Consider the following 17105-nt stretch of genomic DNA (forward strand, 5'->3'; position numbering starts at 1 on the left):
TTTGTGTGGGCCGCGCCCCGCGACTTTCCCGCCCAAGGTGCCTGCTCTCTCCTCCGAGCTCTGTGGCGCGGCCGCAGCAGGGCGCGCCGCGTCGCCGTCGGCGCATGCGCGCGCGGGAACCCGCCCTCTGGGCCGGGGCACGTGGCCCCGCGGGCCGGCGTGCGTGCGCGCGCCCGCCCTGCGTCCCGCGCCCGCCCTGCGTCCCGCGCCCGCCCGCGCCCGCCGCCCCTCGAGTCTTTCCCTCCGCGCCAGGCCGACGGGTGTGGCCGCCCAAGCCCGCGGCGTGCGTGCGCGCGCGCGCCGGGCCACGTGGGAGCGCCGCGGCGCCGTTGCCCCGCCCCCCTCGGCGCGCGCCGGCGTCGGCTGCGTCTCCGGGCATTTGAATTGCGCTTCCGCCATCTTTCCAGCCCTCAGTCAGACGGGCCGGAGACGCTTCTGGAAGGTAGCGCGGCGGGGCCGGGCCGGGGGCCGCGGGGGCGCGGGGGCCGGGGGCCGGGGCCCGGGGGACTCCGGGGGGCGGGGAAGCCGGGCCGGGGCGGCGGCGGGGGCCGGGGCGGCGGCGGGGGCGCGGGCCGGGGCGGCGGCGGCGGGCTCTCCCCTTCCCCCCGCGGCGGAGGCCGCAGGCCGGCGCCGGGACGCGAGCCGCGCTGGGCCCGGGGCGGGCGGCGGGGGGCGGCCCCGGGGCGGACGGCGGGCCCGCGGCGGAGGCGGGTGCGCGATCGGGCGCTGTGCGGCCCCGGCCTCCGCCCCGCGCCCCGGCCTCCCGGCCTCCCGGCCTCCCTCGGCGCGGGCGCGGGCGCGTCGCCAGGCCCCGCGGCCGGAGCAGCGCCGCCCGCCGTGAGCGCGCCGCGGCCCCCGCCCCGGCCGGGGCGAGCGCGCGTGGGGCCGGGCCGTCCGGCGCCCCTTTGTGGGCCCGGGCACGTGGGGCGGGCCCGGCCATGTGGCTCCGGGCCGCGCCGCCGGCCCCACGTCTTTCTCTTGGCCCCGCAGCACCAGCGCCATGGCTGCCCAGGGAGAGCCCCAAGTCCAGTTCAAAGTACGTGGTCGGCGGGGGTGGTCGCCGCGCGCGGGGTGGGCGCGGAGCGGGGTCGGCGGGGAGCGGGGTCGGCGCGGAGCGGGCGCGGGCGGTGGCGGCGCGGGAGGCGCGCGGCGCGGCCCTCGCCAGCCTGTGCTGTCCCGTAGCTGGTGTTGGTCGGCGACGGCGGCACCGGGAAGACGACGTTCGTGAAGCGTCACCTGACGGGCGAGTTCGAGAAGAAGTATGTAGGTACGTGGGGGCCGGGCGGCGGGGCCGGGCTGCGGGCGCCGACGCGGGCTCACGGCCGCGCTTGTGTTGCAGCCACCTTGGGCGTGGAGGTCCACCCGCTCGTCTTCCACACCAACCGGGGACCCATCAAGTTCAACGTGTGGGACACGGCCGGCCAGGAGAAGTTCGGCGGCCTGCGGGACGGCTACTACATCCAAGGTAGGCGGGCGGCCCGAGGCCGTGCTGTGTCATGATCCGAGAGCCGCGGAGCTGGCCGGGCGCTTCTGCAGTGGTTGGGGTTTGGGGTTTTTTTTTCCCAAAAGGATCTCAGAATTGGAAATGGAGTTTCATAAAGAAGAACTCTCCTGGAATCGCGCTTCTGTGCTGGAAAGCTTCTGGGAGCCCTTTCTTGGCCGTTTCCGACGCGCGAATAACAGATCAGTGTGGAGCTAGAAACCAGCGTTAGGTCGTGCTTCCTGGTTCACTGAGTTGTTTTAGGGTTTTCAGGGGTCAGCACGGGGACCTACGTGTCCCTCAGCGAGAGAGAAGCGTATGGCGTCTTGTGCAGTCTTCTGCAGAATAGGCTCTCCGATCTCAGAGCGGAGGAGTAGGTTCCTAGAATGCTGCTGTGTCGTTCATCTACTTGAGATTTGGGGATGGGGCAGCACTGATGTACGGCAGCGAGATCCGATCCAGCCGGCTGGTCATGCGCACGTGGTGGGATTCCAGATCTCGCGGTGTATTCCAGGGATGGAAGATTTTTGCATTTGGAGGAGACTTGGGAATGAGTTAAGAAACAGATAGCCTGAGGACTGGTCTGATCTTGGCATTCCTTGTGTGTGCGGGAAATCCTAGGAGTGTAACCCTTCTCCTGAATTTTTCTTCAGCCCAGTGTGCCATTATAATGTTCGATGTCACGTCAAGGGTTACTTACAAGAATGTGCCTAACTGGCATAGAGATCTGGTACGAGTGTGTGAGAACATCCCCATTGTGCTGTGTGGCAACAAAGTGGACATTAAGGACAGGAAAGTTAAGGCAAAATCTATTGTCTTCCACCGAAAGAAGAATCTTCAGGTACGTTTATAAAACTTGCTGTTTACGGTGTTCTTGCTGTATCAAAAGTGGAATTACAATGAACAGGTCTGTTAAAGGGATTCATAAACATCTGTGGTGTGGTTCGAGAGAATTTCTTTAGTTTGGAACATCCTAATGACAAGAAATACATTTTTAAAAACTAACTTTTCTTTTTTTTTTTTTTCAACAGTACTATGACATTTCTGCCAAAAGTAACTACAACTTTGAAAAGCCCTTCCTGTGGCTTGCTAGAAAACTAATTGGAGACCCTAACTTGGAGTTTGTCGCCATGCCCGCTCTTGCCCCGCCAGAGGTTGTCATGGACCCAGCTTTGGCAGCACAGTATGAGCACGATCTAGAGGTAGGGTGTGCAAGTATTCGCCATGTGGTCCTTTCCGGGGTCTTATGTTGCCGGTGGCTCCAGGCCAGAGTACTACCACGTTGTGTCTTTTTCTAGGTTGCTCAGACAACTGCTCTCCCGGATGAGGATGATGACCTGTGAGAACGCGCAGCCGGAGGCCAGCGTCAGAAGTCTAGTTTTATAGGCAACTGTCCTGTGATGTCAGTGGTGCAGCGTGTTTGCCACTTTATTATATAGCTGAGCAGAACATGTGCTTAATCTTTGGGATGCTGAAGGAGATGAATGGGCTTCGGAGTGAATGTGGCAGTTTAAAAAGTACCTTCATTTTTTGGACCTGCATATTTAGCTGTTTTGGAACGCAGTTGTTTCCTTCCTGAGTTTCAGATATGAGACTGCTAAAGTCCCGTCACAATACCCAGTGGTGAAATCTTGTTTGTCACTGTCATTCCCATTCCTTTTCGTTTAGAATCAGAATAAAGTTGTATTTCAAATATCTAAGCAAGTGAACTCCTCCCTTGTTTGGTAAGAATTTTAAAACTACTAACAGGGAAAGTTGTGCCATGATACTGTTTAAATTGCCTTTGCTATTCTCACTTAATTTGAAGCCTTGCAAGTAAAACTCTTATGTCTGTTTCTTGTACGTTTGAATCCTCTGACGAAAGTGATGGGCTGGTGTCCGCAGTGTTCTGTTTGGTAAGTTGTTGATGAGGTGTGAACGTCATCAGTGCAGTCACGCTGAAATGTCTCTCCTGCCACCTGCCTGTTGACGGGGTGGTGTCGTCACCTGGGGAAGAGCTTGAGACTTCTGTGGCCTGTCAGGACAGATCAGTGTGTGGTTTCAGACTTTTGCTAGGCATTTTAAGAATTAGAATTGTGGTTAATTCGTGGCAGAAGTAACCATGCTCTTATGTAGAGATTTCACAGTCCAGTTATACCCTACAAAGGATGGCAGGAACTTGACAGAAGTCTCAAATACGAAATACTTGTTAAAAATGAGTGTAAGTTATTCATTTACTTGCTTTTGTTTTAATGTTACATGTTTAATGTAAAATTGGTATTTTAGAATGATGTTCCACGTTTTCCTGCTGTTTTCAAGTATTCCCAAGCCTTAAGGATGTCGAAGATTAATTTGGACACCTCACAGCTTTGAGCTTTTTTCTGAAGGATTTTTGTGGCCAGTTCCATGGCACAGACTAAATACGTTCTAAACAGAAAAGCAGACCTTAGAATGGTTTCTCGGTAAACGTGAAACACTGTAGAAGCTTCATTGGATGAAACCATTTAAGTCTGTATGATTTCCACATTTAAAAATGAGTTGGGTCTGTCTTGCTGGAGTTTGACCCCATTGATGCTATGCCCTGTAGCAGCTGGGCGTCAGCCTTAACTATCTCGCTGATACAAGCACTGCTAGAGTTCAGCTTACCAAAGTTCTCACAAGTCCATTTCTTCTTAAATGATTACTTTCCTACCTAAAAAGAAAATAGGGATTGCTTCAATATATGGAAAAAATGAAATACAAAGGATAGAATTGAATAAGTTTCAATATTCAGTTAATGCATCTATAGATTTACTCACAGATCGGAATCGCTCTACATGCTACACTCTGTTCAAAACCAGATTAAATCTGGGACTTGAAAAGGGTCTTCCCATAGTTCGGATGAAACCTTTTTCCGATACTTAATAGAAGGCATATGTGTTTGTGACCTGTGTGGAATGCAAGCGTGACGTGACTACTCAGAATCTGGAATGTAACCGTTAAACATGGAAGCTGCTTCATTTACCTGTTTAATATGGGGTGGGAGAGAATTTGCAAGTCTTACTGAAAAATTTGCTGCAAAATATATTGTTTCTTTTTGCCTGGATTTTCTGTTCCCCTCTGTTTTGAAATCTGATGGGTTAAGGGGAAGCCTTGTGTTGGAAGCCTGTGCCCTTGAGTTAATCCTGATGAGTAAGGGTCTGTTAGAGCACTGGCCATAGGAACGAGCCTGGGTGGCTCCCACATGGAGTGTGCGGCAGTGGTTCCCTTGGACGGTGTTTATCCTGCTTGGTGACCTGTCACAGTGTGAAGGGCCGGTAGGATGCAGGAAGGGCAGGGTGTCCGCAAAGTCCGGTGGGGTTCTGATCCCACAGAAGTGTGCAGAGTGGGTTTTCTGTCCTAGCAGCACATCTGGGGAAGGGCAGCGGTTTGCAAAAATACATTAAATTTCCAAAGAACTGATTTTTTGGCTCAGAAGTGCATGTGTAACTGAAACAAACTCCAGAATTTCTGGCTTCTGTGAATACCTCAATCTGAGGAAATGAGCTTGTGGCTCAAGTTCCATTTGAGTTGTGGTTGTGCACGTGGGACCAACTTCAGGAGTTCTGCTGACCCCGTTCACCATGTCGGGCTGCAGGTTCCTTGCGTGCACAGTGAGGAATGTTGCCTGGGGGGATCCACAGAATTCAAACGGTAGGGTCTGTGGTGCTGTCTGTTCAGCCACCGGAGGTGGAAGGGGAACCTCGGACTTGGTGGGTTTTCAGTCGCCCTTCTCTGAGAAGCAGAGTAGAAGACCATGGCAGGTAGGTGTTCTACGATGTGGGTAGAGGATTGCTTACATCCCGAGCCGCGTGCTCGGGGGTGCTCGGTCCCCAGGGGGAGATGGGCAGTCCAGGAGTTGCAGAAGGGAGCACTAGGACTGCAGTGAGCTGATGCGCAGAACTGGACAGCTCGGGAAGCAGGAATCCCGTCCATCTGGGAGGGGCCGCAGGAGAGAAGGGTTGGAGGTCAAGGGAGCAGAGCCCTGGGGTGTGGTGGGTGAAGGGCGGACCCAGTGTTCAGTGCAGGATGGGTCAGTGCGCCTCAAGGGTCAGGAGCATGTTAAAGCTTGTTCTGGGAGCAGGCGCTGGCGCGCAGGGACCCGTGTCCATCCTGCGCTGGCCCGTGGAGGTCCTCTCTGCGGCACAGTACTGCAGGGAAGGGGAGGCTGACCCGCGGTTACGTAGCCACATGTCCAACAAACGTGCAGCAGAAACAAATGAGCCAGGCACGATCATGAAACGGTCCCTTTTCCTCCCGTCTTGGAAGTGATGGGCAACCCCAGTTTATGTTGACGGCGTGCAACACGATACTTGATACCAGTGCACGGCTACCCCGGCCAGGCTGTCCGCTCTGTCCGCCTCTGTTGTCTGTGTGCAGTAAGAACACTGCCGATCCGTCCTCCGCACACCTGAGTGTACGCGGCTGCAGTAATGGGAGTCGCCATGTTCTGTGTCTGGTCTCCAGAGCCTGTTGCTGTGCACAGCCGAGACTGTGCTCTGCGACCGGCTCCTCCGCGTTGCCCAGTCCCCTGCAGTCGGCACCCTCTGCATCTTGGGAGTTAGATGTGCTTAGACCCCATGTAGAATTAGCGCCACGGGCTACTCGTCCGTCTGGCTTACTTCACTGAGCAGTGTCCTTCCCCAGCCTCATCCACGACCACAGTAGGATTTCCCTTTTGGAGGCTGAGTAATACTCCCTGTCCACATACACCTCATATTCCTCCTCCTCTCACCGGCCAGCGCACACAGGCCGACCGCACGTCCTGGCTGCTGTCTGCAGGTTTGCCCAGGACATGGGGCCGGCTCGCGAGCCGCGCTGCCCGTGCAGTTACGCTCGAATGCAGCGCGCCTGGTAGCTGGGAAACCACACCGCTGGGAGGAACACCCTCGAGTCCCAGCTCTGAAGCCGGCCCGGCAGGGGGAGCTGCTGGGCAGGTTTGGGTGAGTAACCTTGGCTTTCTGCTTCTCATTTCCTGACCCGTCTGACCACGCTCTCCCCCAGAGTGAAAAAAGTTACATTGAACGTGGACGGATTTGGACAGTTAAAACACAGACTCACCACATCTCCCTCCCGTCGAGAGGGAACTGTTGAGGACGTTTGGTCACATACGCTTTGAGGCATTTCCCCAAAAAGCGGGATTATGCTACAGTACTGTTCTGGAATCATTGTTCACTTTTTATTCTGGGGGTTTCTCGCCCAGGCAGCTGCACACTTCTGACAATTGCTAGGAACCCGTCGTGTGTGGGGCTGCAGTGTCGGCTGACGACCAGGTTCGGTCGGGTTTCTGTGACCAGCCCCTCGCTGTGCACCTCTCAGAGTGGATTTAGCAAGAAAAGGGGAATTTATTCCCAAATGCTTGGAACCGCCATGCTCTTTCACCTCCATGTGCTACTGAAGTAGTCCTTTTTTTAAGATTTTATCAGAGAGATCAGGAGCAGGGGGATGGGTGGAGGGAGAAGCCGGCTGCCCGCTGAGCAGGAAGCCCTGCCCCGGACTCTATCCCAAGTCCCCCGGCTCAAGACAAGAGCTGAAGGCAGACGCTTAACCGACTGAACCACCCAGGCACCCGTTTTGAATTTTTTTTTTTTTTTAAAGATTGATTTATTTTAGAGAATGCCAAGGGGGAGGGGCAGACAGAATCTCCAGCAGACTCCCTGCTGAGCACGGAGCCGAGCTCAGGGTCCTGGGGCTTGATCCCAGGACCCTGAGCCCGTGACCCGAGCTGAAACCAAGTTGAGTGCTCAGCCCTCAGAGCCACCAGGCCCCCGCAGACAGCCATGTTTTTAATTTTAACTTCTGAAGACGTGTTCTGCTTTACCAAATCCTCATGGATGGAAACTTGAAATTACTGTCTAAGGAGTTCTGTGTGTCCCCAGTGGGTGACGCGGTGTGAGATGTGGACGGCAGTAATGCTGAGTCAGTCCTCCCAAATCGCCCCGTTGTCGCGTGGTTTGCAGTTCCTGAGCCACACAAGGTGTGGGGTGTACGCACGCTCACCCCCTGCGGGTTCTCCTGTTGGGTTGCGTCCCCGTTGGAGCTCAGAAGATACTGACTGGCGATGTTGGGGTTGGATTTAAAGGGAGACAATCTGGGGGGAAAGTAGGGCCAACCAGAAAACCTGCAGCGATACAGTGGAAATTGAGAGCTTAAATTAAAAACCAAAAAAAGAGGTAACAGCGCAGATCCCTGAAAACACTGCGTTTATAGGAAGGGCTGACCGGCCCCTTGTTGAGCGGGCTTTCCATGTGCCGCATGCTCTTTTTAGAGGGTGACTGGAGCGCGGGGGGCACAGGGAGAGGGAGAGAGAATCTCAAGCAGACGCCCCGCAGAGCCTGACCCGGGGCTCGACCTTGGGACCCCGAAATCATGACCAGGAGTTGGTCTCCCAGTGGAATGAGCCCCCCAGCTGCCTCACGTAGAGCCTGTAGCTGCAGCCCTTGCGTGAGTGGCCAAGGCTGCCAGTCCCCGGGTAGGTCAGGGCTCGCCCCCGACTGCTACTGTCCCACCAGAACAGACTGGGGGCAGGTAAGCACTAAGCCTGGGGTCTTGTCACCTGAGTGTCCGTGACTGGAGTCCTGAGGTTACGAGGCTGTGTAACAAGGTCAGCTTTGTCATAACTCAGAACCATGAGCTCGCCGATGGCTTCACATCCTCATTCCCAACCCCGGGTGTCACTTCCTCCACTGGGAGGCTCGCGTTGGGTCGGACCCTCCACCACTGCTGTCTCTGTGTCCAGTCCCCACGCTTGCTGGGATCCAGAACACTGTCCCTCCGCGGTAGCTCCTGACTCGTGGCCTGGGCTAGGTGAGGCCGGGGAGGCAAGGTCTCACACCCCCGGCTGCGGCAGTCAGGAGAGGAGCTGACCCCCTCAGTCCCTCGTGATTCCCGCTCCTGGCGCGGCTGCCCCACAGACGGGGGGCTCCACCGAGCGGGGAGGCTATGAGCACTGAGCCGGCACATGTTGGATTACAAATGATTATGGATTTTTCAGATAATTGTTAATAAACCACTTAACTGTGAACATTTTTTACGTAAATGAGCGATTCCGTGTTTATGGCATGAACAGTGTTTTCTTTCCGAGAAATTGGAATGGGATATTATTTCGTCCGAGTTTATGAAAGTCATTGTGTTTCAAAAGGCGTCTCCTCAAACTAGGCTTTGGGGACCTGATTTATTTTTTTAATATCTTGGATTATTTTAATAATTTCTCTTAGCTTATTTTGAAATAGTAAGCTTGTTGTTGTGATCTTTTAGAGAGGATACATCGCGGCATCAGCTCGTGGTCTGCATTCTGTCTCTCACGTGCCCTATCCTGTCTCCCCGAAATGTTCTGTGGACCGCATCCTAACCCCATTCTGCTGCTTGTTTTCGGGAACTCCCCTTCCCTTCACTTTAACGTTGGACGCGTGATGTCTAAGAAGCATCTCTTTACTTGGAAATTCCCCGGTTCTTACCCTTCCCTCCTTTCTTCTGGGCTCAGGGTTTCTGTTGCTTCTTTCTTCTCTGTCCTGTCTACTTGGGAATCTGTTGCTAGAAGCTTCTCCTCCATGTGGGGCTCGCCCGAGGAGGAGCTTCCGGGCTGTGTCTGCTGGGCCTACCAAGGCCCGGGTTGGCTCAGATGAGCCACATTGGTTTTCTCCCAGTCCTGAAGGTCAGGAGTCCAAGTCAAGGTTCTGCAGGGTTTCCTTTCTGCTGAGGGCTCTCACTGGGTTTGCAGCCAGCCCTGTGTCCTCACATGGCCTTCCCTCTGAGGGCGCTGGAGAGGAGCGCTGGCTCCGTCTCAGGCCACCTGAGAGCCCAGCCCCTGTGACTTCCCTGCAGGCCTGGGGTCCAGAAACAGCCACCCTGGTGGGGAGGGCTTTCAACCTGGGATTCCGAGGGGTCCAGACATCCAGTTCCCGTGGCTCATTAGTTTCGTGAGTTGACAAGGAGCAGATGATCCTTGAGCCCCCACTGGCGACCCCCACCTGATGTGCGGGAGTCCTGGCTCCCAGCGCTGTCCTCAGATCGGCCTGCCCTCTATGCCAGGGGAGGAGCTCACTGACCCTGGTGCCATTCTGTATTTTAGACCCTCCAGTGAGCCCCCATGTGGCTTCTTGCCCCCTTCCCTTCAGAGAAGCCGGTACCGAGAGGGACTTCTGGGCGTCATGGTTCATCCCCGGGTTTGGTTTGGTTAGGTGACGAGATTTTTTTTGTTTTCCTACTCCATGGCAGGGGCGGGGGTGGGGGAGGTGTCCTGGCAGGGTGAAAAAATGCCACCACCGCCAGCCTGTGAAACGTGACCGCCGAAACACGGACGCTGAATGGGAGGCAGCTCTTAAACTTAACCGCCGATTTGTGGACGTTCGAGATCGGAGGAATACGCCAGATCCCACAGTCCGGATACATCAGCAAAGCCCAGAAGATGGGAAACACCGCAACAACTGACGTACTCCTCGTGGGGTGAAGGACAAGGGGGAGGTTCGGGCCTAGAACTTAGAGGCCTGAGAGGAACATGGAGTGGAAGCCACCCGTGCACCTGTTAGATGCCAGTTCTGATAAAGTCTGAACGCAGCTGTGGGACACTAACACAGGAGCCTGGAGCCCACGTGTGGCAGCACGGAGGAGTGCTGGCCACGTGCCTTGGTGCGACATGGTTTCCACGTGTCGGCTTTGTTGGCAGGTGGACATTTGTGTCCTGAAAGACAAAAACTCCCCGTCATGCTTGCCCCTCCAGGCTCGGCGCTGGCCCCGGGAGGGCCGCCGGCTCCACTGTCCCGGGAGGGACTGCAAGGCGGCAGTGTCCCAGCCTGTCACCCCTCCTACGTCGGTTGGCTGCGACTCTTTCATGAAGCCTGACTGCTCTTTGTCACCCGTTTGGTTGCCCTAAAAGTGGTCTGTAGGGAAAGACAGAATAGATGCTTGATTCTTGTCGCTGATCAGTTTTCTGGGCAGTGACTTCATGCCCTCCAGGATCACCAGCGAGATCGTCTCTGTAGTGTCACTAGGCGTGCCTCTATTCCGCCTGCGTGGTGAGCCCCGACCCGTCACCGTTGTCTTCGCTGGCCGTCAGATCGTGTTCTCTGGCCAGTGTGGAGCTCACCAGGGGAGGTTCATGTCATTTGAATAGGACCCTTCTCTCTCTCTCTCTTTTTTAAAAAATATTTTATTTATTTGTTTGTTTGTTTGACAGGGAGTGCACAAGCAGGAGGAGCAGCAGGCAGAAGGAGAAGCAGGCCCCCTGCCAGGGAGCCCAATGTGGGGCCTGATCCCAGGACCCTGAGATCATGACCTGAGCTGAAGGCAGAGGCTTCACTGACTGAGCCCCGAGGCATCCCCAGACCCTTTTCTCTTTTAATCACATTTTTGCTGCGGACAGGACAATGTCCTGGGGTCACCCTATATCATTCTATCATTCCTGCTTTAGACCCAGCAGCAAAGATTTCCCCATGAAGCCCCAGAAGGTTGCTATTTCGAGGCCAGAATCTGGGTGTTGGGGTGTTTGTCCTTACCAGCTGATCCTTGTGTCTAGACTTATGGTGGACAGAGATAGGAAATACCTATTTTGCTATTTGGTTGGAAAAATTAAATCAGTCCATCCTGTTATTTTCAGTTAAAAATTAAGAATATGCATTTTACTTCTTTGACTTCATAGCTACATCTTTTTTTAATGCTGAAATCCTGGTTTTTAGCAATGTTATTATAATTATGTAGTTGCTTTATCTACTGTACAGCATAGATCTAGGATAAGAGTACGAATTGTCCCACTTGAGATGAACACAGTGTAGTTGATAATTTCTCTGTGTGTGTGTTTTCTTTCCCACAAACTGTGCAGTCCAAACGGGGAGCTTTAAAATCCTTTGAAATAATGCCCTGTGGTTATACCATTGACTTGGTACTGAGTTAGGTTCATTTACTTCAGCTTTTCTAAGGGATTTTTTCTTCTTTTTAACTTACTTTTTGCTTAAAAGGGAGAGAAACATTCGCGACTCTAATACCACCAGAGGATGGGTTAGAGGGGTCAAGATTTTATTTCTGTTGCTTCCCCTCCTGATGGGAAACAGTTTCACTAGATTTTTGGTTTATCCTTCCACTGTGTCTTCTGGAGAACAAAAATGGACATTTAAATCTATTTTGATAACATCAGCCGGTGTGTGGGGGGCTGTATTTGAATATATTTCTGTTCTCTGTTTCTTACACAGAAGTTTTTCTACCGTGAATGTTCTGCGTTGTAAGGGACACGTATCCTGGACACACTCCGTAACAACGTCAGATGTCTCCTGTTTGTTTTTACAACTGCAGTATGTGTCTATTTCCTTAGGTCCACTCCAGGCTATAGTCGCGCAGACCCTCTTGACGGTCAGTCTCTGGAAAGAAAGTCTTGCCCATATGCAATTTCATAGTGTTGTGTAGCATCTTTGCAGAAGTGGGACTGGGGGTCGAAGGAGAAAGGGCAAGGGTCACTTTTGTTGGAGCCAAATTCCTTTCCAAAGGGTTGTAAGTCTTCATTCCCCTCAGCAATGTATTCTGTGTAGGCTGCAGTAGTTTTCTTGGAGAAGTGACACTTCATAAGAAAACATCATGTAAAATTTAGATTTCCATTTTCTCTGGAGACATGGATAGACCTGGGGACACCCCAGTCCTACGGGAATGGGATGGCTTCTCCAGGTGTCACGACTCCTGTGTCTGAGAACCTTAGGCCTGTTTGCTCACACCCTGCCCAGAGGTTGGTCTGTAGGTGTTTGAGTCTGTGAATTCTTGTCACAAGTTGAACTTGACAGCTCAAATTTTCACTGGCCGTGAGTGAGACTGAAACTGTAAGTCCATTTGGGAGTGTGTGCATGTGTGCACATGGGTGTACGTGGGTGTGCAGACAGGGCCCAGCAGAGCTGTAGGAATCAACCTGCTATTAAACCTGTACTTCTGGGGCGCCTGAGTGGCCCAGTGGGTTAAGGCCTCTGCCTTCAGCTCAGGTCATGATCCCAGGGTCCTGGGATCGAGCCCCGCATCGGGCGCTCTGCTAGGCAGAGAGCCTGCTTCCCCCTTCTCTCTGCCTGCCCCCCTCCTACTTGTGATCTCTCTCTGTCAAATAAATAAAATCTTAAAAAAAAAAACAAAAATCTGTACTTCTGTCTCTGAGGTTTTTTCTTTCACTTTCTGCTGCATAGAAATCGGGTAGGGTTTGAAACAGTGCGACCATTACTTTTGTTTTAGGTCTTTTACTTTTCATAAGAAGCCAGCATGGAGAGTGAGTTATTTGTGTAGGTTAAAGCAGGTGTCAGGCCTGGCCCTAACCTTGAAATCCAAATGAAGAATCCAGATTTTATATCAAACAACTGAGAATGACCCCAGGAGTCTGGAGGACAGGCCTGGAGTGGTGACTTTAGTCACAGTAGTACCACTGAAATGCTGACAAGATATTGGGGCACCTGGGTGGCTCAGTCTCTGCCTTTGGCTCAGGTCATGATCTCAGGGTCCTGGGATCAAGCCCTGCATCGGGCCCTATGCTCAGCGGGGAGCCTGCTTCCCCCCACCTGCCTACTTGTGACCTCTTTCTCTCTGTCAAATAAATATATAAAAATAAAATCTTTTTTAAAAAAAAAGAGAAAGATGCTGACAAGATGTAGATCTTGCTGGTTGGCAATCCTCTGAAAATTAAATCACCAAATATTTGGAGTATTAAATCCTTAACGATACTCTAGTTTATAATAGAGCTCTTTAATGCGTCTCCTTGTTGTCTGAGGATAATTGGTATTAAAAGTAGTCACTTGAAATAAACTGTTTAAGCATCAGAATTTCCGAGTGAAGAGTGAAAAATGTTTTGAGAAATGAAACTAAAAATCATGGCTAGTTTAGTATTTAGTGTCACTGAGCTCGTAATTGAAATTCTTTGCTGATTCTTAGAACAAACCAAAAGTGATTTGCGTGAATTGGGGCAGAACACAATTTACATGGTGAAATTATAGTAAGTTCTTCGGCACACAGTTGATTTTCACAGCATAATCTTATTTTTTTACGTAAACACGTCTAAGGCCTTTGTTTGTGTTTTCGTATTCAGATCATTCCCTCTGGAACGCTGACCATCCTTGTAATTTCTCTTTGGTTTCAGCTGGTCCACATCTGCCCGACATACAGTTTGTCAAGTCTTGCGTCTCTGTTGCACTTGAACTTTATTAACTGATTTCTGCTGCAGCTCTGTTCATCCCCGAGGGCCAGAGGCACCAGCACCACGGATGCCGGGCTCATGACCTGGCCACGGATGCTCCCAGGCATGAGGCTGGGGGGCGAGGGGGACAGTCGTTTTGCAAATGTCCTTCAAGGAACAATCCTGTGTTTGGGTGACTTTTGCCTCCAATTGCAAGCTCGGTTGGGAGGACTGGACTCTGAGGGCCTCCCGTGCTGCCTGTGGTTCTCAGCGCAGCCCGGGAGCAGCGGAGGCCTAGCCGCAAGGACAGGGAACCAGGAGCACTGACCCGCCCCTGGCCCTGCCTTCTGACATTGGAAAGACCAAGACGTTTGCTCTATCAACAGTGGTCCTCAGTGTGAATTTTATTCGAAGGATTTAAATGGCTGTATCTTGTACTGACTGTTTTCTTTCACCAAACTCAAGCAAATAGAGAAAGCTCCCAGAAAAGGCCCCGAGTGTGCAGCATAGTGGGACAAACCCAGTTAAGAACTTGACGGGGCGCCTGGGTGGCTCAGTCGGTTGGGCTCCTGCCTTTGGCTCCGGCTGTGGTCTCAGGGCCCTGGAGTCGAGCCCTGTGTGGGGCTCCCTGCTCCTCCCCTGCTCATGCCCTCTCTCTCGGATACATAAAATCTTAAACCCATCTAGCTTTTATGCATATGTGTACCAGATACGATACTGGGTATATTTAATGCTGTTGAAGATCCCAGTTGTTCACACTGTCACTTTCCCCATTTCAGAGATGGAAAGCTGGACGTTAGACAGTCGGTGGTGTGGCCAAGTCACACAGCAGAGAGTCAGGATTTCCACTCCGGTACCGGCTGGGTTTTCAGCCACGGTGCACGACAGCGTTCTCCGCTGGGCCACCAGTCCCAGCCATTGCTCATTCACGTCATTTACTGATTCCACAGGATTTTCCCATAAATCATTTTATGTATAAGGTAATTTGGGGAAGGAGGAAAGAGACACTAACTCAAATACAGAAAGACGTGGGTTCAAGGCCACATGACGTCCGTGAGCCTGGACACTTCCCTCTGTAAGAAGTGACCTTTTCCTGCAGTATCTGCCGGCCATGCAGGTGGACGCGGTCCTGTGGGGCTGAGCGAGGTCACCCCCCACCCCCTACCCCGTGGCGGGTCTCCTAGGAAACCACCTGATGTCAGTGTGGGTACCACAGTGACCAGGACTGACATGTTTATTAATCTCCCATTTTATAATTTTATGATGGGAGATGACACAAGAATTATATGTCTTTTAAGATCCAGAAAAACCGTCGGAAATCACTGTACAGAGAACTGGTAATAAGACAATAATGAATCTGTCCCCTTGATCCCATGTGACTTGGAGCTTTAATGGTCTTAAGGAAATGCTCGGCACCCTTTCCTTCTGAATCATTCACAGCCAGTTGGTATTATAAAATTGAAAACTTTCTGTTATGGAAGATGTTAAAGGACTAGTACAGTTGGTGTAATAACGTCGGGTTAATACCGTCGAGATCTCCTGTAAGGTGCCCTGTCTCGCGCCATCTAGTGTCGACAAGTGTCCACCGCAAATACGTTTATAAACCTCTGATGCTCCCAGCTGACCTCTCACAAGCCCTGAAACTGTATCTCAGGCCTGATCGCCCTGAGCATTTCCTTATCTCTCTAAAATAAGAGCGTTCTTTTGAGTGTCAAGAAGTTTTTAGGAGACTATAAAATTTCAGGGTGAATAAACAATGCCACTGAATCAAAACTTGTTATTTGCACCTAAAAACATATTATATTGTTTCAGTAAGGGAAAAAAAAAATCCCTTTTAAAAAGAGGATACTCCTGTTTCTGATTTTTCTGATACATTTTTTTCCCCTAATGGAGCTTGTTTTATTTTCATGATATAAAATCCATTTGGTTTTTCTCTTTGAGAAATAAATGGTATTTTTGGCTTGCTGAGAATTTTCTTAAAAATGAAAATAACCGGGGCACCTGGGTGGCTCAGTGGGTTAAAGCCTCTGCCTTTGGCTCGGGTCATGATCCCAGAGTCCTGGGATCAAGTCCCACGTCGGGCTCTCTGCTCGGCGGGGAGCCTGCTTTCTCTTCTCTCTCTCTGCCTGCCTCTGCCTACTTGTGATCTCTCTCTGTGAAATAAATAAAATCTTATAAAAAAATGAAAATAACCATGTTTTGGTTATGCAGCAGTAGGTGCTACTTTTTTAAGAAATCTAGACCATATATACAAATATGAAGGCCACGTACAATCAGTCATATACTGTTGGAGAAGCGCCTTGAGTGGCCTCGTGCTTCCGGCCCTCACCCGTGCGTGCTCTTCTCTGCGTGCACTTTTAAGTTTTATTGCTGTATTTCCCTTCCATCCTCTTCGCACCCAGGTAACCAGCGGCAACAAACTGATAGGTTGTCACTCCATAGCTTGCTAAAATGTATTGTGTACCTGTATTTAATTTAACTCAAATTTAATGAGTTTTTAATACTTTTATTTGAACAGAGCATGCATAATACGTTCACCTGGTCCAAAAATGAAGGAGCACTCTAAGGCAGACTGGTGAAAAGTCACCCCCTCCATGCAGCTCTGGCCTCTGCCCAGTAGGCAATGACCTTCATTAGCTACTTATGTAACCCACCCTGCTTGTTTATGTATCAGTGAAATATACACTCTGTTTTACTACCATTTAAGAAACATGAATGTTAGCTTGCTTAGACATTATCCCTTTCGCTTTTTGCACACAGCAGTGTAGCCTGCAAATCTTTTCGTTCTGTATATTGAGATTTTTCTCTACATAATTGCATAGCATCACAGCCCCATGGGTGAGCTGGCATTTGTGTGACGGGTCCCCTCCTGGGGTCCTTGGGTTGTTTACAGTATTTTCCACTACAGACATTGCTACTGGTATATCCTTGACATGTATCACTTTGTGTGTGTGCAGATTTACCCGCGCGCCGCTGTTCGCCTGGGTTGTTGGGTCACAGATTAGCGGATGGCTGCTCCTTGCTGGTCTTCCGTGGCTGACGTACAGCGGACGGTGCGAGAGCTCCCATTCTCGCATGGCTTCAATAACAGCGTGTGTCATTAAACTTTGGTAAGTTTGCCATTGTGTGTAAGTGGAAAGTGGTAATTCAGCATGGTTCTAATTTTGCGTTTGTGAGAATGAACCACTCCTCACTTAGGCTGGGATGACACGTGGGCAGGACGGACCACAGCTTGTGTAGGCATGCGCCACCAAAAGGCAACTTTGTTGCTTCCAAGTTTGGGCCATTATGAATAAATCTGCTATAAATATAAACATCCATGTGTGGGTTTTCTGTGGACCAAAGTTGCATCTCCTTTGTTGTAAATACCAAGGACCACAATTGCTGGATCCTGTACTAAGGGTATATTTAGTTCTGTAAGAAACTACCAAACTCTTTTGCAAAGAGGTCACTCCCTTCTGTCTTTTGCACCTGCCTGGGAGAAGCATTTGTCCCGTTGGA

The 17105-nt window shown here is 51.6% G+C and overlaps 1 protein-coding gene across 2 annotated transcripts; it reads left to right on the forward strand.

Moving 5' to 3' along the window:
• The first annotated feature begins 308 nt into the window (after positions 1-308).
• On the forward strand, positions 309-3180 carry RAN (RAN, member RAS oncogene family). Of its 2 annotated transcripts, none has more exons than XM_059140081.1 (7): positions 309-442; positions 991-1036; positions 1183-1267; positions 1340-1465; positions 2134-2321; positions 2512-2682; positions 2779-3180. In XM_059140081.1, the coding sequence occupies exons 2-7, from the start codon at positions 1001-1003 to the stop codon at positions 2821-2823; spliced, it is 651 nt and encodes a 216-aa protein (XP_058996064.1). In that variant the 5' UTR covers positions 309-442; positions 991-1000; the 3' UTR covers positions 2824-3180. The 2 variants fall into 2 exon arrangements, with proteins under 2 accessions (XP_058996064.1, XP_058996066.1); XM_059140083.1 differs by having other exon boundaries at positions 427-441; positions 981-1036.
• Positions 3181-17105: the final 13925 nt, after the last annotated feature.

The sequence above is a fragment of the Mustela lutreola genome, chromosome 11 (assembly GCF_030435805.1).
Source record: "Mustela lutreola isolate mMusLut2 chromosome 11, mMusLut2.pri, whole genome shotgun sequence".
Lineage (NCBI taxonomy): Eukaryota > Metazoa > Chordata > Mammalia > Carnivora > Mustelidae > Mustela > Mustela lutreola.